The sequence below is a fragment of the Nansenia antarctica genome, assembly GCF_963989245.1.
Source record: "Nansenia antarctica genome assembly, chromosome: 19".
Taxonomy (NCBI): domain Eukaryota; kingdom Metazoa; phylum Chordata; class Actinopteri; order Argentiniformes; family Microstomatidae; genus Nansenia; species Nansenia antarctica.
In genome coordinates, this window is record NC_137692.1 from 11,255,552 (window position 1) to 11,280,134 (window position 24,583).

At 42.1% G+C, this 24,583-nt stretch overlaps 1 protein-coding gene across 1 annotated transcript; it reads left to right on the forward strand.

Annotated features, from left to right (window-relative positions):
- Nucleotides 1–384: 384 nt before the first annotated feature.
- Nucleotides 385–20,437, forward strand: LOC308174085 (phosphatidylinositol 3,4,5-trisphosphate 3-phosphatase and dual-specificity protein phosphatase PTEN). Its single transcript, XM_080549139.1, has 10 exons — nucleotides 385–1,222; nucleotides 7,480–7,564; nucleotides 9,465–9,509; nucleotides 9,613–9,656; nucleotides 9,939–10,177; nucleotides 10,514–10,655; nucleotides 12,562–12,624; nucleotides 13,555–13,721; nucleotides 19,570–19,857; nucleotides 20,141–20,437. Exons 1-10 carry the CDS (start codon nucleotides 1,144–1,146, stop codon nucleotides 20,324–20,326), a joined length of 1,338 nt encoding a protein of 445 aa, XP_080405265.1. The 5' UTR covers nucleotides 385–1,143; the 3' UTR covers nucleotides 20,327–20,437.
- Nucleotides 20,438–24,583: the final 4,146 nt, after the last annotated feature.

A 24,583-nucleotide genomic window follows, 5' to 3' on the forward strand; every position in this document is an offset into this window, starting at 1 on the left:
AATCCTTTCTATATCACAGCGAGCGAAAAGTGACAGTATGTCGCAAACTTCCATAATTACAGAAACACGTGATCACTTTTTACAGCGGAGAAGAGCGCTGCAAAATGCATGTGCTCTGAACGTGTCCTTCCGCTGCCAACAAAAGGACATAGTAGCAGGATCACAGAAACATGTTATGATGTTTATAATATTTAGATATCAAACGTAGGTCGTTAAACATCCATCCACACACCAAAAATGGTATGTTCGATGGTATTGCAAGAAACTGGATTGCATTTCTGCTGCGGAACTATATGTCAACCGGCGGTGGGATATCTCTCTCCAATCCTAGCCTGATCTACCTTCTTTTAGGAAGCCATGACGGCAGCCTGAGAGTTCCGCTGCAGAGAGAGAGAAGATGATTCTCCGGGACAGAATAACTGTCAAACCAATCCTTTATTACGATATCTAAACCTTCACACAACCAGTACCCATCGAAGGTGGACACGCCTGGCAATTTTCCCCTCATTTCGGCAATTAACCTCCAGCTATGTTGATTCGCTAGGAGTCCGTTTTCGGATCAAAAAACGGCAAGCTATTGTTAGCTAGGAGAGCTAGCCTATGCTAAGCTAGGAGAGGCTAGCGGGACCTGAGGCTAGCTAGCTACGTCTGAGTGAGTGGCTCGGCGAGGGTAGCTAGCTAGCTAGCTCAATCTTGGGACATTTTCAGGAGAGTTTTTCTCTCCTTAATCACCAGAGCCAAAGGCCAAAGGGACCGTGTCTGATTCTGATACTCTCTGGTTCTGGAGGAGGAGGAGAAGTGGTTGTGTTTTTCGAAGGAGTGTTTTTTGAAAGAGGCTAAATCTAAATCCAGCCAGGAGGATTGGGGAAGTCAGGGCCTTCTGCAGAGGAGGAAAGGAGGCCTGTCTGTCTGTATGATCCAGGAGAAGAAGGAGAAGGAGCCATTCTGATTCTGATAATCCTGCTTCACAACCGAACCACCAACCCTGTTTTCTTGGAGTTGCAATCAAATCAAGAGATCAACTCAAAAGAGGCTGATCGAGAGACAAAGACATTTGTGATCTGAAGCAACATTTTCATATTCATAATTTCCTTCACAAATCCCTTCAAAAGACTCCTCTCTGTCTGTCACTAACTAGCTACAATGGCTGCGATTATCAAAGAGATGGTCAGCCGGAACAAAAGGAGATACCAGGAGGATGGGTTCGACTTGGACCTGACGTGTATCCTTTTCACTGCATTAACCAGCTGAAATGCCATGTTTTAATGTTTCTGCTATCTCCTGATGCTTGATCGTTGTGTGCTTTAGTAGGTCATGTATGTTAGGCTGATCCAAGCTGGTTATAGTGAGTGTCGGGTTTGACAAGCTAACGGTGGCTAGTTTGGTTGGGCCAGGTTTAGCCTGCGCAGGCAGCAAAGCCTGTTTGAACGAGAGGGAATCTGTCAAATCTGCACGAACTCGAAGACATGATGTTAACTATGATCACAACAGTTAATCTGATCAGCTGACTTATCATTAACATGCAATGTTAAGGTTAGTGTGTGAGCTAGTGTGACTGATGTTGGTGTGTGGGCCTATTGATGAGCTATAACCATATAGACATGATCTCGATTCTCGAATTAGGAGAAATCGTACAGTAAAGACTTGCATACTTTAAGACTTTTTAATCAGCTGACTTATCATTAACATGCAATGTTAAGGTTAAGGTTAATGTGACTAATGTTGACGTGTGGGCCTATTGATGAGCTATAACGATCTAGACATGATCTCGAATTAGGAGAAATCTGTACAGTAAAGACTTGCATACTTGTGTGTGTTGCAGTTCTAGGACATCCATATCAATGGATTTTGCTCAAAGGTTCAGCAATTATAGTTCTGGCTTGATTTTCCACAATGGTTAGTTAGCTGGTGATGCTTTCCCCTATAATGATTCGAGCTAGGCTACCTGGTCTTGTCGATTGGTTAGCTGGCCTGGGTACCTATTGGGTTTTCTTTCCATAGAACTTTTCCCCAATTATTTTTCCAATCTCTTCTTGACATTTCGATCCAATGTCCAGCCCCACCTAAACACTCCCAAATTGATGAAAATCCCTATTATCTTATGTCGTTTATCTCTCGCTTACCAGAGCAACTTAAATGAAGCTATATGTCAAGTGATGTTCGTTTCCTGATCCAGGCGATATCCATGTAGTGACCCCGTTGTGTGATGGTGGATGTGTCACCTGGACCCAGGCTGTAGTTTGCATACAGATGCAGTCTGAGGTGATCAGCTGGGCTCTGGTGTGGGTGACATGGAGTTGAAGGCTGGTGCACTGGGCTGGGAATCAGCTGTTGATGGTAGAACACCTAGGCAGAATAAGGACTGATGTGATGGAGCTTGTCTTGTCAATTGGGAGACAAAGGTCGAGTTGTGAAATGTTGTCCTTACATTTTTTTTAATGAAGTTGACTATGTTTTCATTTTTGAAAATGTTATTATTATATATATATATTATATATATAAAAAAAAAAAAGATATGGAGTATGGGAGAACATGCAGAACATCTCTGAACCCTAGGAGATTTGCATGGAGGAACTGGGTTTGAATTGTGTGAAGACTATTGTACAAAACGTGTGTGTGGGGTTGTAAGAAGGTGTCCCCACTAGGGTTGGGTGGTAATACCGTATACCGCGGTTTTTGAAAATAGCAACGGTGTCAGTTTCAATACCGTCATGAATTTGTTTATATAATATAATATAAGAAATTGCTATATATAATAAACACCTTAAGAGTGTTTGTCCAGCACCACAGTCTGTGTGGTTGAAGATGCTATGAAAGTGATGAGAGAACCTTTTTGTAAACTGTCACACACACACACAATGAAAGATTATCAGCTCATCAATACGAAGTAGGCCTACATGAGAGTACACGCACAAAACCGGCTAACGTTACAGTAACAGTAACGGTTACTCATTAACTGTTTACACAAGTAAAATCACAGTGTGACAGTCAGATGGAGCGTTCGGTAAACAACCAACAGCAAGGTAATGCATCAGCTGAGTTAAAGAAAACCAACTCTTGCCTTTGATGACACCGACATGAGCCCTGTTTACCCGTACCTCCGCCGTTATGTTCGTGGTGATTTTAGAGACAATAGATTATTTTTGCCCTATGAATAGTTCGAAGCTAGCGTTAGGTGCGAGGCTGCTCGGTTAACCCATTGGCGGGAACATTATTTGTTTCACAAAATAGCCTGATTTAGTTGACCATGAACATCAGAGACATACATTACGAATGTTCATTTAAAATACTCACTGGTATAAGAACATGAACCAGAGAACAGCAGTAAATGCAATAACCCACAGTCGTCGCTGATGTTGCATTTTCGATTAGGATACAGGATTAAAGGGACCGGCGAAGAGAGAGAGAAAGTAGATGGATTTCCTGAAATCCAAATGTCCCGTGAAATTCGGACCAATCACAAAACTGTTCCGCGCACCTGTTGAGAGCGATTCAGTCTCGATTGCAGTGCGAACACAAACAACGAGGTTAATTGCAACATTGTAATGTAACTTACTACACCCTAAATCGTAACAAAATGTAGGTCTGAAAGCGGCCTAAATCTAAATCAAATCAAATACAATTTTATTTGTATAGCGCAGTTCTTACAAGATGCAACTCAATGTGCTTCACATACTGACAGAGCCACAAGCAGGAAAAAAAAATCTAGCTTCAATCTGCTTTTTCTCTGTTCTCCGGTCATAATAACTTGCTGCCTTTCTCGTTGCGCAGCCTGAATCAAAGTGAACTGAATCAATTAGTGGCGGAGAAAATGTATTTGTGGCAGCCCGCCACGAATCAATGCATATAGAGGAAACACTGTGTCAAAAAGATGTCATGTGACAGCTTTTCCTCAGAACAGAGAATTTTAAAAAGAGATGGCAAGTGCAAGCTTGGTCCCTAAAAAAAATCTACTGCTGCAATTTGGAAGGATTTCGCTTCCAGCCGAATGACTAGGGAGAGCCAGCAAATCTTGACGAGGCAGTGTGTAAGATTTGCATGAAGAAGGTGACAGCCAAAGATGGAAATACTTCAAATGTACGTGGCCATCTCAGAATCAATCACCATTTAACTGCTGCAAGGATGAACATGTCAAGTTTATTTAGACCTCTTGTCTCTCTCGTTTGCACTCAAGCTTTGTTGCACTCAAATTTGTTCATAATAGATGTCGTTAACGTTTGCTATTCCGTTTCTGATGTTGTTCAGAGAATAAAACTGGAACGTTGAATCCCATTTATTATTATTTTTATAATGATAATAATACACTTTTTGTATAGCACCTTTCATACAATAATTGAAGTTCAAAGTGCATTACAACAAAGAAATTATATTCACAGAGTGCTTAATATAAAAATTGGCATACAATGAATATGAAAACATGTTAAAAATGCTAACATAACGTAAGAGGGAAAATCACAGTTCAAGTGCACTGCAGCCAGCTACCTTGTGGCGGGAAACGGTATAGCAGCAGTGACTACATTAATCATTTGTAATTGGTGGCTCCCTCAAAGCCTTACGTGATTTTGAATCTCACAGTAATACCATATTCCACGGTTACATTTGGAGACGCTAACTTTTATAAAGTCAGTGTTTGTTCATTGACACCCTATTATGTGCCTGTCTGAGCATAATATTTTTGCAAGTTGTAGTTGTCACCAAATGTGTCACACACATCGATTTTCAAACAACATGAATGACTAAAACTAAATTGTTTCTGCATTCTGTAGCCTACAAATTAAGCTGGAATTAACCATCCAAACTGAAATTGGTAGGCCTTAATATTACACAGCCTAGATGTTGCTTTAAGTTGCAGCACGACTGACACAATTGTTTTTTATTATTGTTTTCTAAAAGCTTTTCAGTGAATTCAATGCAATACCGGGTGATTTTTCTTTCTTCTCTCTGGGCATACGTTTGGCATGTGTCGTAATGTGGAATTGTTATGGACAGGGTCTTGCAGTAGAGATGTGGATGTGGGAGAGGGGTGTGTCACTGTCTCTAAACTTAAGTGAGGCCTGTCTGTAGCTGATGAGTACAGTAGTCAGTCGGTTGTGTAGTCCTCTCTTGGCCTAATTTGAGTTTTAAGGCCGATCCGTTTTATGTTGTGTCTGGAATGGTGTCTTAAAACAATATGGGCCCTCTTCAGTTATGTAATGCAGTATCTGACAGAGTTCTGGGAATCGCCCTTAAAATAGAGCAGTAAACTAATATCAGCCATGCTGCCTGTGAATGCTCTCTCTGTTTCTCTCACCCACCACCTCTATTTCCTACCCCCTCTCTGCTGATTATATCTTTCCCACTCTTATTTTCCCCCTGCCCATCTCTTCTCTGTCCTCCCGCCTGCCTCTCTCTCTCCCCCACACACACATTCTCCCACTCTCTCAGCATTGCAGTTATGGAGAACACAGAGCCGAAGCAGGCCTGGCTTTGGAGAAAAGGCGTGCCTTTTTCTTTTCTTTAAAAAAAAAAAAAGAGAAGGGGGGGGGAAGAAAAGCTTCCGTCGGGGGTCCTGCATGTGCATTTCCTCCCAGCTGCGGTGCTGTGAGAGCCCCCCATGCCCTGGGCTGGAGGTCCTCTCCTGGGAGCTTTTTAAAAACACTTACAATAGCCTGACTGGGTCCTAGGACAGAGAGGTTTTTTAGCCCATTAAATGGGTAGGCCTATAGAAGGTTTTTTATTTGGTTCCTAATTAGGTCTTTGAGGCATTAATGGAAATTATTATGTTCCAGTATGTATCGACAGGCTCTCGTGTCGGAGGCCACAAGGAAGTATCTAGGCGTTATGCAAATACCGTCATACAGTACAATCGCCGCCGGGTTGGTTGAAATTTATGCAATGTGTTAAACTACATTCCCCAAAACCTAGACCCCTTGAATGTTGGTGCCACAACCGCGTTTGGGGGTAGATATTGTGTCTATCTGAACAGGGTGCTCACTGTTCGGCAAGGTTACACGGTTGTTGCTAGTTGCTTTTGATCTCTACAAATTTGCTATGATATCTATGCAGTTAAATGTGTGTGTGTGTGTGTGTGTGTGTGTGTGTGTGTGTGTGTGCACAGAGATGAGAGAAGGCTGCAGTAAGAGGCAAGGTAGTCTTCACCTTTCTTACTAGAGCTGTCAGTCGCGTGTCCAATTTGTCAGACCTGTTTAAAAATGATTTGCGCCAGAATAAGTTCCGCCAGAAAGGAAGAAACACATCCAATTAGACATGATCAGCCTTTCTCTATTTCTGACACCGTGGCAAAGGGAATTGTGTGAAAAGGTTGCCCTTTAGACAGCGCTTAATGTGATGGATCCCACAGCTTAGCCTAGGTAAACAGGCAGACCTCAGGATGACACCTCCAGCTAGGTGTTGAGTGTGAGTTGAGATGTTCTGCTTGCCAATCCGATTCTTCTTCTTAGTGATATGATGACTTTGATGTGGATCTGGACATTAGAAACGTGTCCACTGTCCAGTGACTTTAATGCATCTTTAACAAATGAAAGTATGGAGAGGTAAACGTGGTTCCAAAAAAAGGAGAAGAGATGTTCAATCTAAATTTTTCAGAGCAGAACACAATTGTATTGACTTTGTCTTTGGTGCAAACCATTTTTTATATTGAGTGATAGGCAAATTATTATTTTTTGCAAGGTAGGTAAAAACAAGACCAATGTTTGGAGGCCATTTGGGGACTTGACTCTTGACCCAGAGAAATGTTAATAGGAGACCCAGGCACAAACATGGGGTTAAAATGAATTCTTAAGAAAACTACTGTAGGTGCAGCTGAAAGTGGTGTGTGTGTGTGTGTGTGTGTGTGTGTGTGTGCGCGTGCGCGCGAGAGAGTTTCTCTCTCGCTCTATCACGATAATGGTGGTATCCTCCCCACATCTGCACCCTGATCCTCCAGTGTAATATCAAGGACATCACTCCAGTACACTCAAGTCTTTGTCTGTCGAGGCTCCGTGCTTCCATCTATTCAGTGTTCCATGTGAACGGGCCGGGCCTGAACCAGAGCTAAGCCCAACATTTGCAATGATCTCAATATAACTTGGGAGTCTATAAATACATGCGGGTCAAGCAGTGGAGATTCTCCGAGTGCTCCCACATGTGGTCCCAGCTTGATGAGGACCGTACTCCAATCCTTTCTGCCTCTAATAGTCAAGGTCCATCAGAACCCCTCTGCCCTGTATTCAACTGTCTAATCAGGCCTAATCACTATGGGTTGTTACTGTATAGTAATGCGGGGTGTTGGGGCCACATTAGGCCTACAGCAGGGTTGGGCTCAGTTACATTTCTATTAGGGATGTGCATTGAAATAACAATTCAATGATTGCAAATAGATCGGGATGCACCGAAATGAACATTCTTGGCCGAAGCCGAAAGGTTTAAGATTTGTTATGTATTCTATCTGTATGAATTATGTATGCATAACTGTATGAGTCCTTGACCCTGTCTTGTCAGATATCTACCCAAACATTATTGCTATGGGATTTCCTGCTGAGAGACTCGAAGGAGTGTACAGAAACAATATAGACGATGTTGTACGGTGAGTCGACTGGGAGCTAACTATTGACTCATTTATGAGCTCACCCCATGAGGCCTAATAGTTATGTGTAGGCACAAGTTGAACGTAATCTGTACAATTTCCAGTCATTTAAAATAATTAAAAACACCCTTTTGATTATGATTAATATGATTTCTAAATACCTTATTGGCAGAAGTACAACTTTCTTTTACCTTAACTAAAACATAAAGGCCTATTATTGCTCCATTGTTAATGTTTGTTGTCAGAGAAGACTTTGTAAGCAAACAATGCATTGGAAAAATATCGTTCTGTTCTATTGAGTGATATTCCTTGAGCACTGCAAATGTCATAGATATCAAGAGCTTTATGCTGGATTGTTTACTTTTTTGTTGGTGGCCCACTCTTTGATGGTATGCTGAAATTAATGTGTCTTGAGTAGGGATGCACTGATACCGATACCAGTACTTGTACTTATCGTTAGCGTAAAACTACTCAGATACAATCACTCCCGATACCACTTTACGGCAACGTAACGTAACCTCTGGTAGCAGGTAGGCAGAGGAGGAGCAACGTCAGCAGTTTGGAGATATTTTAGGATAAGCGATGATGATGAGAAAAGTAGAGTAGACAGCAAATTATTCTCTGCTAAATTCTGGTTAAAGGAATCGTCAACTCGCGAAAAGTCTTTTATTGTTTTCCTTTTTTATTTTATATTACGAACGTTTAAGTGTTGAATAGCCCACTCAATATTATTAGCGCATACCTTTTTCCTGTTCTGCATTATTGTTATGTTAGCCTAATTTAAGTATTCAGAAGGAGAAATTCATGAGGAGTAATAGCAGAATCAATTTTATTTTTCACTGTTAAAAGGTGTTTTTTTCCCCGTTTAAGATATTAAGTGATGTCTTGCCGATGATCCATGGCTGCCTTTATGAATGTCGGCACAGATCGAATAATCGATTATTCGTTCATACCACCCACCGATTATTCGAATATGAAAAAATGTAGTTATGCACATCCCTACTGCTAACTAGCTATATGCTTTAGCAATATGCAAAAACATCTTTCGACGCAACATGGGATAAAATTACAGGAATGCCGTGATTTTAACACTACGCACGAGTGGCACTGCCGATGCTTCCGAAGAGAGCAACACGTCCGTCCTGAGGGTAAATGCAAATAAATGAGCGCTACGCAGGCGCTTAGCAGATGTTTACTTTGACTAAGAAACCCTAAATCAAAACAAATACTGTACAAATTCTCTCCCATTTCATCCATTTTAGATGTTGACTTATTACATATAGCTCATATTTCATATACCGGTAGCTTATATTTGCTTTCAAAATAAAACAGCTGCATTGACGCTGAAAACCTGTGTAGGCTTACTTTTTTTTCACACAGACAATTGATCAGGAATCAATAAAGGTTCAAATCAGTTAGCAGAATTGATAATGGAATCGGTATCAATAACATCTTATCAATTCCCATCCCTATTTACAAGTCATGTATCACTCAGCCAGTAGCTTATGGCAGATGATAGAGTGAATCCAATTCACAATGATAAGTATTTAGTGATCCTAAAACTGTTAGTTATATTGAGTGGGCACTTCTTTAGTAATATGCAAAAAATAGGAAAACACATCTTTTAAAAAAGATGGTTTTTGCTCATTTGCGCGAAATGGCAATTGCGAGACATTCCCCCTTTCACTATGGTATCGGTATTCGTTCGGCAAGTACCCAAATGTAAGTACTTGGGTATCGGTGCATCCTTAGTTTTGAGTTAATATAGAATGCAGAAGTAGAGAGTATTGTTGAATAAATACTGCAGGGTTATATAAACTACAATGCCCATTTTCTCACTCGATTGTTATATTGTGTCGAAAATATTATATTCTGAATCTCACCATCTCTACCTCAACAGGTTTCTCGACTCAAAACACAAAAACCATTACAAAATCTACAATCTGTAAGTATATCCCCCGAAATGTTCATGTTTATTTTGTGTCTACAAATGAGTTTTTCATTGTTTTCATGTGACCACTGACTGAGAATGTGTTTCCCCATTTCAGTTGCGCAGAAAGACACTACGATGCTGCCAAATTTAACTGCAGAGGTATGCCATGGTCACACACGTTTCATACCCGGGGCGCACTAAGCGTCGACTATGTAACTGCAGGGTTCCCGGTTCGAATCCGGCCGCAGATATATCCTGCATGTCATCCCTTCTCTCTCTCTCACCCATCATTTCTGTCAAATATCTACTCAGAAAAAAAAGTTTCATACCCAATTCACTCTTCCATTTGACTGTTGACTTTTCTAGGTTGTTGAAATCTCTCTCTTTCTCTGTGTCTCTATTTCTGTGTCTTTCTTTCTCCCCCCCCCCCCCCCCCATCAGTTGCACAGTACCCCTTTGAAGACCACAACCCACCTCAGCTGGAGCTGATCAAGCCTTTCTGTGAAGACTTGGACCAGTGGCTAAGTGAGGATGACAATCACGTGGCGGCCATCCACTGCAAGGCAGGGAAGGGCCGCACCGGCGTAATGATCTGCGCCTACCTCCTCCACCGGGGGAAGTTCCTGGAGGCACAGGAAGCACTTGACTTCTATGGGGAAGTGCGGACAAGGGACAAGAAGGTCAGTGGGCTGTGATTCTGCACTACCCTCCTTTGTCAGAAGTCATATTGATCCTAGTTTCTCAGCGAAAGCCCAGTTCACATCTAGGATTCGCAGCGCAACGGGTCAGTTGCAGAAGGGCCGTCGCAGGGTAATTCGGGCCGCTACAACTCGAGTTGCGTTGCGTTGCGAATCCTAGACGTGAACTGGGCTTTACTAATGCGATTCCTAATTACTTAAACGATCCTGGTGAATAATTTGTGATTGGTCATATTTCGTAGAGTAACGTTTGTTGTGATCTTACTTCAAACAAACCGTGATCAAATCCAACTTTCTTTGCTGTCTTTTGTTTGGCAGGGAGTCACCATCCCGAGCCAACGACGCTACGTCTACTACTACAGCTACCTTCTGAAGAACCAGCTAGAGTACAAGCCCATCGCTCTGCTCTTCCACAAAATGGTGTTCGAGACACTTCCCATGTTTAGCGGAGGCACCTGTAGTGAGTCACCCCCTCTCTCTTCTCTGATAAACATGTAGTTTAGTTAAAGCCAAGATATTGGATTTTGTTCAAATGAACTGTGTGGAGAAATGGTTACTACTGTTGATTAGTTCACAGTGAGAAGCTGTTCTACTTCATGGCTTTTCTGTTTAAATGTTTAATTATTATCGGAAGGACACTTAATTCTTCTTAGGATTTGTGACTACGGCATGATATAAGTGAATGTCAAGTCTTTGCACATTGTTTTTGACCTACATGTCTCAGGTAAAGATGCTGATTCTCACCCACACACTGATCTTAAAGCAATTCAATCTGATGAGATACGCTTTACCTCAAGGCTATGCATGAAGTCCTACTCTGTCATTTTCCTGACAAGCTTTCCTCTGAAGCGTTGATTTAAGTATTTTTCCATTTTGGTCGTAATGAAAAAATATCATAAATAATGCTGTTTTCTGGTCTAAAGTGCAAGGGGCACGGATTGTCTTTTCCTCCTGGTGTGTTTTGTAGTACGTCTGTTTGGACGAGTCTCGCCTGTTGGAAATCGTCACCGTTTTGTCATCCTTGACTTCTCTGATCCTTCCTTCCACCTTCCCTCCGACACCTGAATGTGCTGATCTGCTGCCTTCTATTCGTCACCCTTCTCTCTTTGTCTAACCAGAGTTGTGGTCAGTTTTGATTTCAAATCAGTCAATTCTTGATTTCACAATTGAAAATGGAACTCCATTCAGGATGTAAAAAGCTTCTTATTTTTCAGCTCATTGAGAAATCATGAAAAAAAAAAAACTTATCTGCAATCATTGATTTGTTATTTCGTTTACGGTAACTTCCTGAATTGACTGAATTGAAATGAAATCAAACCTGCCTCCGACCCCCAAATCCTCCCTAATGAGGGCCCTATTCTGAGTTGGACGTTTCCTTTCAAGACGGACAAGTCACCATTGTTGGCAGCATTTAGTCTAAGTCACATCAGCAGTATGCTTGGAGCAACAAAGAACATCGCGTTAGCTAGAGAACTCTCTGCATGTTAAGCACATCACAACATTCTGATAGAACATGAACATGCTACAAACACATAACTACACATAACTAGATGACACACAGTCCCTTTTTTATTGATGAGGATGTTCAATTTTAAGTTCCCAAAAAGGCATGGGTTACTTCATAGGTTGCTGTGTTATGACATTATCTGGGTCACATAACAGTGAAACAATGATATTTTAATCACAATTGTTTCTGAGAGAATTAATTGTACAGCAACATTTGGAATTGTTACAGGCCTAATCATCAGAATTGTAGTGGAAAATAAGCTCATATGAGAACCAAACTAGTATGTTATTACCGTAGCCGTGATCAGACAGTTTTGTATGAATTTTACGGTTCATTTGAGGTTCTCAAATGTTTATTGGTGAAACATTTATGCGTCACTACCAGTAGCCTTGTTGAGGAGATATAAGGTTTCTCTCATTTCTATTCCGTTGTAAAAACGTATGTTTTATTTGTAGATGTGTGTATGTGCATAATTGATATGCTAACATCCTTGTATAGGGATGACTGACCTAACCCTAACCCTCTTCCTGCTGGCCTAGCTAGGCTGTCTGTTAACCTCCTTCTCTCTCCCTAGTACCCCTAGCTAGGCTGTCTGTTAACCTCCTTCTCTCTCCCTAGTACCCCTAGCTAGGCTGTCTGTTAACCTCCTTCTCTCTCCCTAGTACCCCTAGCTAGGCTGTCTGTTAACCTCCTTCTCTCTCTCTAAGGGGACAGTACCCCTAGCTAGACTGTCTGTTAACCTCCTTCTCTCTAAGGGGACAGTACCCCTAGCTAGTCTGTCTGTTAACCTCCTTCTCTCTCTCTAAGGGGACAGTACCCCTAGCTAGGCTGTCTGTTAACCTCCTTCTCTCTCTCTAAGGGGACGTTAAAAACAGGAGCGAGCCGACCCCACTTGGCTTCAAGAAAGGGAATTGGCATTGGGGTAAATGAGCCTTTCATCCATCTTTACTTCAAAGATCACAATCAGAATCAGAATTGCTTTTATTACATCAATGTACGCATACAAAGACCACAATTCTTGGGTTCAGGTTCATTCAGACATTGGCATTGCAGCAGAAATACAAAATCCAATAATATAATAAGCAGGATACAAACAACAATATCAATAAAAGGGGTAGTGGTGGTCTAGTGGATAGTGAGTTGGACTGGTGATCAGAAGGTTGTGAGTTCAAATGCCGCCTGAAACACCACTCAGCTACTCTAGGTTACTCGCTTTGGATTAAAAGCGTCTCCTAAATGGCAACTTCTAAAAGAATAAGCAGGATATAAACAACAGTCAACAATAGCTATATGTACATAAATAAATATATATGTATATACAATAGCGTCAATAATAGAATCATGAAGCATTCATGTGCCCCTGAAGATCCACAAGGACTAGTCTCAGGTGGTAGTAGTATGTAACACTGCTAGCGAAGGGCTAACGCCAAGGAGGCAGAGAGATCAGATATCACTGCTGTGAGGCAGAGGATGGAAGACCAACCGACCACCCTAACGTTAAAGATGAAGTTTGTAGATGAAGTTGCAGCGTGTTCGTTAGATGACCAGAATAGGGCCCCATGTCTCCTTGGTTCTGGTTTTTCTGGGTGTTATTTGTGGTCTGGTTCTTTCCCTCTCCTCCTTGAGTTTGATACAACATGTATTGTCTTGTTCTTACAGTGTGTTGTAGGGGGCTGCTTTGTTGGGTCAAACTGCTTGAAACTACTCCATGAAACTTACTCTGGTTTCCTAACTTTGTTCTCTGGTTCTTTCCCTTTACACTCTCTGTCCTCTTGGATGCTCACTATCTCTGATCTCTCACTATCTCCATCTATCTATCTACCCTCCCCCCTGAAACGTTGACACTTTGCAGATCCTCAGTTCGTGGTTTATCAACTGAAAGTCAAGATCCATACGTCCAACCCAGCGCACACACGGCGAGAGGACAAGCATATGTACTTTGAGTTCCCCCAGCCGCTGCCTGTGTGTGGAGACATCAAGGTGGAGTTCTTTCACAAACAAAACAAGATGATGAAGAAGGTGGGTTGTGTTTCATTGTCACAAAGTGTCAAGTCGTGACGTTAGAATGATAAGGTTCTATCTCCGTTTAGGGTAGTTCAGAGATATTGAGCGTCAACGTTTTTACATTCCACTATGTTTTGTGAGATGGAACCTTTGTATTTTATTAATTACTAACTAAAAAATGTCAATATTTTAAAAATAACACCACACAGGCATTGATAAACACCTAATGGATCAGATTATGTAAAAAATACTCCCAAAAATGGAGATAGAACCTTATAATTCTAACGTCACGAAGTGTCCCTCATCACATTGCTCAACCAGGCAGGGTTTTCTCATAAGGCCAGCCCTTTTGAATTAGTTTTAAGTCATTTCTACAGTTTAGGTTACATACTTTAATTGTTTACAATTAACCCAAAAAAGCAACGTCTTGCTTATTTTAATTTAATTTGTTTGTTTTTTTAAACATTTTCAAGCCTGCAGACTACACGTCTGGTCCAGACACTCACATTTTTGATTGATAGTTCGCATTTTTGATTGAAAGTTCATCTTGTGAGCTCTATGTTTTTTAGCTGGCTGTAATGTTGACCAATTCGTTAGCAGCCTACAGTGCCTCGTGAATTTATGCAGGATATCTGTTTGTTTTTACTTTGAAGCTAGGTTTATAAAAGTGTTAGCAACTCCACTTTAAGATAACTTAGTGAACAGATGGGTGACGTTTCTACCTTGCAAAATACATGTGCTCACTCAAACAACAAGATAACTTAAGATATATAAATATTACCGTTGTATTCTTAACAGCCTTGCTGCATTTTACCACAACATTCTAAATGACCACTTTTATGTAGTCTTGGTTGTTATCTGTATCTGCTGGGAGCTGGCAGCTGGCTACAATTGGAGGGATAAAAAAAACAACAAACAAGAACAAATTAAACAAATGAGAATTGGTTTGTTTTATTGGGTGTTACGACCCTAACATGCATCCATGAGCAGGTGGTGGTGACGAAGCATTGCTTATATCCCTGGATAGGTAATGGTTCTTTTGGCTTTTAAATCAAACAATTACTAAGAGGTTAAAGTATAGATTCTCAGCTTTTATTTGATGATATTTTGTACACATTTTTTATACATAGTCCCACTATTTCAGGGCACCAAAAGTCATGGGATTCATATAATGGCCAAATGATGGCCCTCATGTTTAGTATTTGGTCAACAATCCTTTGCATGCTATAACTGCCTGAAATCTGTGACCCATTGGCCCCAGCAGATGCTGCTGGGTATGTTCTCTGGTGAGGCTCTGCCAGGCCTGTAGCGCAGCCATCTTCATTTGATTGTTTTGAGGTATTTTTGAGTGAAATCTTATCTGGAAATTCAATGCATGTTAAGTTGCATTTACATCTGAAGATTGACTTGGTTAGGGTTAGACAGTTCTAGTGGAAGCTATACATGCCCAAACCATAACCCCCCACCATAACCATGTTTCACAGATGAGGTTGTATACTGCCCAAACATTCCACTTGCAATCATTCTGGTACATGATAGTATTCATTGTATCTGTCCAATACCTTTTTTCAGACCTCTGCTGACTTTTATGGTATTTTGATGTAAACTGTAACATCACCATCCTTTTTTAGAATAACTAGTGGTCTGCAGTGAAGCCTCTGTACAGTAGTTGGGCTGGTGACGTATTCTGCCAATGGTAGTCTGACACAGTCTACCTCCCGGAGAGGGTTCCTGGTCTGTGGGACAGTTGTTCTACCTCCCGTAGAGGGTTCCTGGTCTGTGGGACAGTTGTTCTACCTCCCGGAGAGGGTTCCTGGTCTGTGGGACAGTTGTTCTACCTCCCGGAGAGGGTTCCTGGTCTGTGGGACAGTTGTTCTACCTCCCGGAGAGGGTTCCTTGTCTGTGGGACAGTTGTTCTACCTCCTGGAGAGGGTTCCTGGTCTGTGGGACAGTTGTTCTACCTCCTGGAGAGGGGTCCTGGTCTGTGGGACAGTTGTTCTACCTCCCGGAGAGGGGTCCTGGTCTGTGGGACAGTTGTTCTACCTCCTGGAGAGGGTTCCTGGTCTGTGGGACAGTTGTTCTACCTCCCGGAGAGGGTTCCTGATCTGTGGGACAGTTGTTCTACCTCCTGGAGAGGGTTCCTGGTCTGTGGGACAGTTGTTCTACCTGCCGGAGAGGGTTCCTGATCTGTGGGACAGTTGTTCTACCTCCCGGGGAGGGTTCCTGGTCTGTGGGACAGTTGTTCTACCTCCTGGAGAGGGTTCCTGGTCTGTGGGACAGTTGTTCTACCTCCCGGAGAGGGTTCCTGGTCTGTGGGACAGTTGTTCTACCTCCTGGAGAGGGTTCCTGGTCTGTGGGACAGTTGTTCTACCTCCCGGAGAGGGTTCCTGATCTGTGGGACAGTTGTTCTACCTCCTGGAGAGGGTTCCTGGTCTGTGGGACAGTTGTTCTACCTCCCGGAGAGGGTTCCTGGTCTGTGGGACAGTTGTTCTACCTCCTGGAGAGGGTTCCTGGTCTGTGGGACAGTTGTTCTACCTCCTGGAGAGGGTTCCTGGTCTGTGGGACAGTTGTTCTACCTGCCGGAGAGGGTTCCTGGTCTGTGGGACAGTTGTTCTACCTCCCGGGGAGGGTTCCTGATCTGTGGGACAGTTGTTCTACCTCCCGGGGAGGGTTCCTGGTCTGTGGGACAGTTGTTCTACCTCCTGGAGAGGGTTCCTGATCTGTGGGACAGTTGTTCTACCTCCCGGAGAGGGTTCCTGGTCTGTGGGACAGTTGTTCTACCTCCCGGAGAGGGTTCCTGGTCTGTGGGACAGTTGTTCTACCTCCCGGAGAGGGTTCCTGGTCTGTGGGACAGTTGTTCTACCTCCCGGAGAGGGTTCCTGATCTGTGGGACAGTTGTTCTACCTCCCGGAGAGGGTTCCTGGTCTGTGGGACAGTTGTTCTACCTCCTGGAGAGGGTTCCTGATCTGTGGGACAGTTGTTCTACCTCCTGGAGAGGGTTCCTGGTCTGTGGGACAGTTGTTCTACCTCCTGGAGAGGGTTCCTGGTCTGTTGGACAGTTGTTCTACCTCCTGGAGAGGGTTCCTGATCTGTGGGACAGTTGTTCTACCTCCTGGAGAGGGTTCCTGCTCTGTGGGACAGTTGTTCTACCTCCTGGAGAGGGTTCCTGCTCTGTGGGACAGTTGTTCTACCTCCTGGAGAGGGTTCCTGGTCTGTGGGACAGTTGTTCTACCTCCTGGAGAGGGTTCCTGGTCTGTGGGACAGTTGTTCTACCTCCTGGAGAGGGTTCCTGGTCTGTGGGACAGTTGTTCTACCTCCTGGAGAGGGTTCCTGGTCTGTGGGACAGTTGTTCTACCTCCTGGAGAGGGTTCCTGGTCTGTGGGACAGTTGTTCTACCTCCTGGAGAGGGTTCCTGATCTGTGGGACAGTTGTTCTACCTCCCGGGGAGGGTTCCCGGTCTGTGGGACAGTTGTTCTACCTCCTGGAGAGGGTTCCTGGTACAGTTCCTGGGACAGTTGTTTGTTTGTTTTTCTTAGTTATGGTGAGCATTCTTGCTTTTACTGTAGGAAGTCTTTTTAATGATTTTCCTAGAGTCAATGCCAGACACTGACAGCTGTCTCTGTTGACCTTTGTTGACCTTTGTTGACCAGAAACATCTGTCAGGCTAATTGTCCCAGTGCTTTTGGTGACCTGAAATAGGTTGACTGTCATTCCAAAGTGGTGAAACCAATATGTACACAAATACTTTCTACTTTTGGAGTATTGAGCAAAAAAGAAGAAAACATATTTCACTGTCCCATAACTTACGCAGGACACTGTACAATAACTGGATACAGTAAACTACAGACCGGCCACAGGATTCCTATAAGAGATATGATTGTTATAGATATGATTGTTATAGCCAAGTCAGGAAATGCCCTTTACTAGCGCTGTCCGCTTGAATCGTCATAAATAGTCTGAATAATCTATCTGATTTTTTATGAATAGTCTGAATAATCTGATTTGTTTGCCGCTAAAAACTAGCAAGTATTGCATGTAATTAAATTGTTGTTAATAGGCTACCTCAACAATTTAATGACATGCAATACTTGCTATCTATAAAACATGGTTAACTTTCAGTGTTATTTAATCATGGCGATGAGGCTACTCACCTACAACAAACAGCATTTACATTATGCAATCACTTGAGGCGATTGCGGCTGACTTTGTTATACGTTATATTTTGTTCATCATAATCATATTAGGCTACTGCAAATCTCAAGTTCACTGTGGACAAGTCAATGCTCCTGGACCCTTAGTAACAATTAGCAGCCTAGGCTAAAAAGCAGGGGTTTCACAAGAGCAGATTTTTAACAGTCATCAGTTCGTCAGAAAAGTAGTCTGCTAATCTTTGTTGACCTTATTGTGTGAAAGCTGTTCTAAAAATCAATGAATATCGTATTTTCAAAATAGCTTCAATAACACTGGCAGACAACAGCAGGACTATGTACAAACACAAGTGCAATATTTGTTTTACGAATGATATGACAATATCTCTAATTGTGGATATGCTTCATGACAGGTATGCAACTGATAACCACAAGCTTTCGTGCCTGTTAGCTTAGACAACATAACCACATGTTTTTAGATGAAAGGATAAATGTCCTTTGATATTCAATCATAGAGTAATTTTGGATTACATTATAGATTCATTTCAAACAAAACACGGTGCAGCAGCATTCAGTCACTCTGCCGCATGCTCCTAGAACAAACTCCCTGAAGAAATCAGACCCAGGCCCAATCCCTACAAATATTTAAAACAGCAGTTATAAATATACATATTTTGTAGCAGTTATGATTAAACACAAACATTCTATCTATATGTTTTTATCCATGAACTATTATCTCATTAAACGTTTTATCTATTTACTTCTATAAATAATATTATATATCTGCAGCAGTTATGAGTTTAGGCTGAAACATGCTGAATGATCCATAATCCAGGTAAATGGGGTCACAGTAAATAAAGGCTAAATGTCATGTGTGATCTCACACACCGTACCGGGCAGGATAGCGGCTGAATACAGATGCAGTACCTGCAATCTCACACGCCATATCTGGAAGGACAGTGGTTGAATACAGTTGCAGTAATAATAAAAAAGAACACTTTAATCTATATCTTTTTATTCATGGTCTTATTATCTTCTTAAATGTTTATCTATTTATATATATATATATATATATATCTATTGTCATTTCTATTTTCTTACTATCCTCCTTTTTCAGTATTTTTTTTATGCTATATGTGAAGCACTCTGAATTGCCCTTGTTGTATGAAACGTGCTCTACAAATAAATGTTGATGACAGTTAATCCATAGATTAGATAGATAAAAAGCTAGTTTTAACAAGTTAACTGTCAACAGAATTGCTGTGACAGCTCTTGTTTTGACTGAAAACGATTTAGTTGTGACGCCAACTATTGTAAACTCTATACTTGATAGTTTCCGATCAATAAACTGCATTTTACAACTGTTAAAACAGTGTTAATTTAGCCATTGTGCAGTTATGTTCACACAAATGAATTATGTTCAGTCTGTCAGAAGAAAGCAAGAACAAGTACTCTGACACACTCGTAGGACGTGCATGTATTGGCAAAATGAATATGCTTCAACCGTCATTTTATGGGCTATGTAAAGAAGATACTTAATAGAATTTTAAAATCCTTAAACGGTATCTCTGTCAACAGGCTAGCTACCACACTGTGATTTAGGCAAGGCTGAGAACGTGGTCAATTAGCCCAAAATGTTGATTGTAGTCCAATAGCTCATCATTTGTCTCCTGTTCCATCCTATCTTCTCCCACCCTCCCCCCTCCTCCCACCAGGACAAGATGTTCCACTTCTGGGTCAACACCTTTTTCATCCCCGGGCCGGAGGAGGGCGAGGAGAAGGTGGAGAACGGGACGGTAGTGAACGACGTGGACGTCCTCCAAAGCCAGATGCCCCCGTCCTCCGGGCCCGGTGGAGGTGGAGGTGGCGGTGGCATCCTGCCCCCCCAAAGCGCCGAGCGCAGGGACAGCGACAGGGACTACCTCATCCTGGGGCTCACCAAGAACGACCTGGACAAGGCCAACAAAGACAAAGCTAACCGCTACTTCTCACCTAACTTCAAGGTAAAGGAACGGATGAGCTTTTTAGGGTCAATGCGAATGTATGGATGGGACTAGCCTAGTACCGTTAATGCTAACTTGTGGATTGAAAGAGCCTGGCGTTTGACTGTTCAGCTTGGTGTAATAGTATGAACACCAAGGTACAGTGTGTCGAGCTTCATTAGTTTGAATCAGGTATTTACAATGCTGAAAGGTGTTGTTAACATGCTGAATTCACTCATTTCTAGAAGGTTCTCCCAGTATGACAGCTATCCCTTTTCCCCCTCTTGTGTCTCGCTGCTTTTAGGTGAAGTTGTATTTCACGAAAACCGTGGAGGACTCTTCGAACTCCGAGGCGAGCACTTCGACGTCCGTCACGCCGGACGTTAGCGACAATGAACCGGACCATTATCGATACTCCGACACCACTGACTCTGACCCGGAGAACGAACCTTTTGACGAGGAGCAGCACACACAGATCACGAAAGTGTGAACTCTTTTTAACCAGGAAGTCAACAAAAACGGAAATATAAACACCAGAGAAGAGAAAAAAAAACAAAAGGAGAAAACTTGAATATTAACTCTCAAAAGAAGAACCCCCCCCCTCCCCAGAATGGCAATAGAACATCATGTCAAAATGCCAATTTTAGGAGAAAGAATATGAATATCCTGACCAATATATTGTTTTTATTATTCTTTTTCTTTGGCACGGCCGTGTCCCATGCGCAAGGTATTGACACTGCTGCCCCGTGGGAAAAGGTGCTGTAGCTGTAATATGTGTTTATATATATATGCATATGTATATACATATATACATGTATATAAACAAAAACATTTTGTGTCAAAGACAATGCAAAGAGTAAAACAATCAGGAGAAGAGAGGTGAAGTGTGGGAGAAGTTAGAATGATATATGACTATGCTGCTCCTTCTCCTGTTGAAACCAAGGCCAGTGCTGCAGTCACTTTGTTTCTCTCTCCTCTTCTCCCCCCCCCCCCCTCCCCCTCCCCCTCCCCCTCCCCCTCCCCCCCTCCTTTACTGTGAAAGCTTCCCCTGGTCTTTGCAGGCTGTCTCACATGACTTTGGGCTGTTGTGCAGTGGAAAACTGCATGCAGGCAGTGGGTGGGGGTGGGCAGGGGGCGGGTCGTCATGGTGACGAGGCTGTGATGTCTAAAGCATTGCCATTCCTTTTCCCACTGTGTATACGTTAAATTATGCAGAACAAGGCATCCCATGTAATTGTCAATGTTTTTTTTTTTTTTTTTTTTATCCTAAGATAATAAAATTATAATACAAGAAACCTGCAGGGAGACAGTGTTTGCAGTAATCAACACGATATACATTTAAACTACTATGGTGGTGTACATGTATTGGAAATTTGCGTCCATCCATAATAAATGTAAGCAGTGCATTTATCTATCATGAAAACAGCTCTCAGGTGGTGTGTCTTCAGCCTGGTGTTCCCCAGTGTAGTGTATAAGTCATAAAGGGGGGGGCACTTAGGTGGCGTAGCGGGTTAAGAGTTGACCATGGGTCCCTCCTCTCTCTCACCCATCCTTCCTGTCTAAATCTCTACTGTATCTGTCAATAAAAATGAAAAATATGAGTGGGACTGCCCCACTCAGAAAAAATAACTTAAAAAAATAAATAAATATTAATAATCGTAAAGGGAATCCCCTGCATAGAAAATGTATATTTTGTTTGAGAAGGCGTATGCTAAACAACCTTGTTACTTAACAGGATGTTCCTCTACCCTGACAGTTGAAGGGACCGTGCCTAGAAAGTCTGCAACCTTTTGTTGTGAATGAAAGTACATTAAATTAGGATATTTTTTCCAGTTATATACGCAGCCTTCTGGCCACTTACAAAGTGAAAGAAAGTCCTCCCACAGATCAATTCATCATTAAAAATTAAAAACAGAGAAGATGTTTTTGTACCCCCTCTCCACCACCTTGCTGTGGCTCTCCTAAAATTAGCTAAACTAAAAACTTCTCCTCGAAGTTACTCAGTAATGAATTGAGTGCAAGGATAATAGTTACTGTGATTTTGGAATTAATATATTTGTCTGTAAGGTAAGACTTGACTAGGAATCAATTCCACACGGGGCTCCATGTTCCTTCTGTTAAAGATCGCGGGCCGCCCCCCCAACGGAACCACCCGCCCCCCCAAGAAAGAGGAATTATTACGGACATAAACACCAAACATCTGACAAGCTAAAATATCCGCGTTTTTTAAACGCACCCAACCCGAATCTGGCGAGTGGCAAGCCCATAGGCTCGTTGGTAACATTAGTCCGCCAGTAGTCTCACATAGCCAGACCTATCTCTCCACACTTCGGTTCGCACTGTGCCGCGCTGGAGAATAATACAACATTGTGCGCGCGACGCGAGAGAGTTTTTGCCGGGTGAGATGTCTTCAGATAGAAAGTAAGCAAGTTGAAACGTTAGCAAATATAATTGCTGAGTGTTCTGACAGATAAAGTTGGTTAAAATTGGTTGTTATTATTGTGACTAGAAAGTGTCTGACACTTGACAATGACTATAATTCCATTGTGTAAATAGTGTCAAAGAACTAGCAAGCTAGCTCAGAGGTGGTTAGATGAGCTAGTCTCCTTGCACACTTGCCAGCTAAAGAGCTAACTGGAGGCACTTTATTATTTTACTTAAATTAGATATACAATCTTTCTTATTCTGCTAGAATTGGGCTTCATGGTAATACCATAATGGCATATTTACAGTACATGGACAGTGGATTGAAGCATTTGCAATGTCTGTTTTTTATAGTATAGTTGGACATGTTTTTTTTCCAGGTGAGAGAGTAATGTCAAAATGACATTATCTGACTGCATTGCCCACAGCAATCCAAAATTCAATTATAATTATGTTATAAATTGATATGGATCAATTTATACCTCTTATTAGATTATAAATACTCTGGTTGTTATGTTTGCCTTTTGGTTGACAGCAAAATAGGGAGAGAGGAGGATAGGGAGGGAGAGAAGGAGAGAGAGCAGGATGGTGTCAGCACACCAGAGAGAGAGAGCAAGAACCAGGTGAGAAAGTGGACAGGTAGTCAAGACCATATAAGTAAGTAGCCTTGAGAACCGATGGTTCTCGAGCCTAATGGCCCATAGGGAAGGAGCCTATCTCCTGTTTCCGTAGCGTGAGGCGGCTTAATGTACAAGTTAGTACACCCCCTGGACATGACGCTGGTATGTCGCAGGGTCTTACCCCCTGGGGGGGGGGGGGGGGTCCATGCCACGGTCCATGCCACCCCCCCAAGGCAGCAAACCTAGGGGAAACACTGCAAGGAGTTAATCCATCAATGTCGCTAACGAAATGAACGCTTAATTGAAAAAGCCCAGGTAGACTTAACGTCGACTGTGACTTAAGGCTCAAGCCATTCCCTTAACACACTTGTCACAGCTTTAGCTGTGTCTCATCAACGTTAACTCTAGCCAGGCTTGTAACATCTTGCATTGGGATCGCGCACAGAGTACATCAACAGCCCAGAACAGGTGATTGTCGGAAAAATAAGATGGAGAAAAAAGAAGCGAAAACAAGAGTGATGTTTGAGCTTCATGAAGAGTATAAAGAAGTCATCACCAAGTAAGTTATACTAGCCTACATATTGTTTTATGAAAATTCACTACTATCAGCAGGCTAAATAATGTCAGATGTATGTTTAAAGTGATGGTGTAGGCTAACTTACGAGAACTGACATAACTACAATGAATTTACTGTTAATTACCGGTATTCTAATTGGGTGAGGTGTTTGCAGCCTTTATGACCTAGTAACCTAGAAATCATCAGTAGTATTGATGTTCTTCTAGCATTGTAACTGCCTATGGCTCCTGGTTTAGCCATAGATGACTATTTCTCATGATTACTGATAGGTAGATGGTTCACTCACTTAGACAAATGTATTTGTTGAAAGTCGCTTTGGATGAAGGCTTATGCTGAATGTCAAAAATGTAATGTAAATGTAAAATGTAGTAACCCTTGTCCAATATTCATTATTCTCTGTTACATGGGCCATCTCACCAAATGTGAAACGTTTTGGATGGGTCTGCGTTCTTCAAATAATGTAAAACCAGACACCTTTCTACAGGACATGAACCGACCAACGACTTCAGCAAAGAATGAAGTAAGTACGTATGTAATCTGGCTCTTTTTGGCACATTTTCTTTTTAACAGGATGTCTGTTCAATTCAATAGCGCCATCTGTTTATTGGCATTGAATGTCAAGAACTTGTCATTCAGTACCCAAAAAATTAAGGAGGTGCTATTGGAAATTAAGAAACTGGAGAAGGATGTAAGTATACATTGAAACAGCAGAAGATCATTGATTGGACTGTATTTAATGTTCATATTATTTCTTATCTTCACAGCTTGAAAATGATTTGAGTGACTGAATAAAGAACGTCAAAACAACTGTTACACACTTTTTTGTCTTAAATGATTGTGTCTCTGGGAGTATGGTGGCAGTGTTCTGCAAGACACAGGCCCAGTCAGGAGTAACCCTGAGGCTTTTCAGGCGCTGAAACCTAGAGTTCACTTACCCCAAGCACATTTAAATTCTTGCCCTGGTTTTGGTGTAGGTATGGTTGAAGGCCTTCTGCTTGTGTTGCTGGCTCCTAGGTAGGGTGTCACTATGTATCATGGCATACAAAGATAGCCTCTGTCCCCAAGCAGAACTCCATTAAACAACCCTCAGAAGCTTTTAGAAAGCTTCAATGTTACATACTGGTCG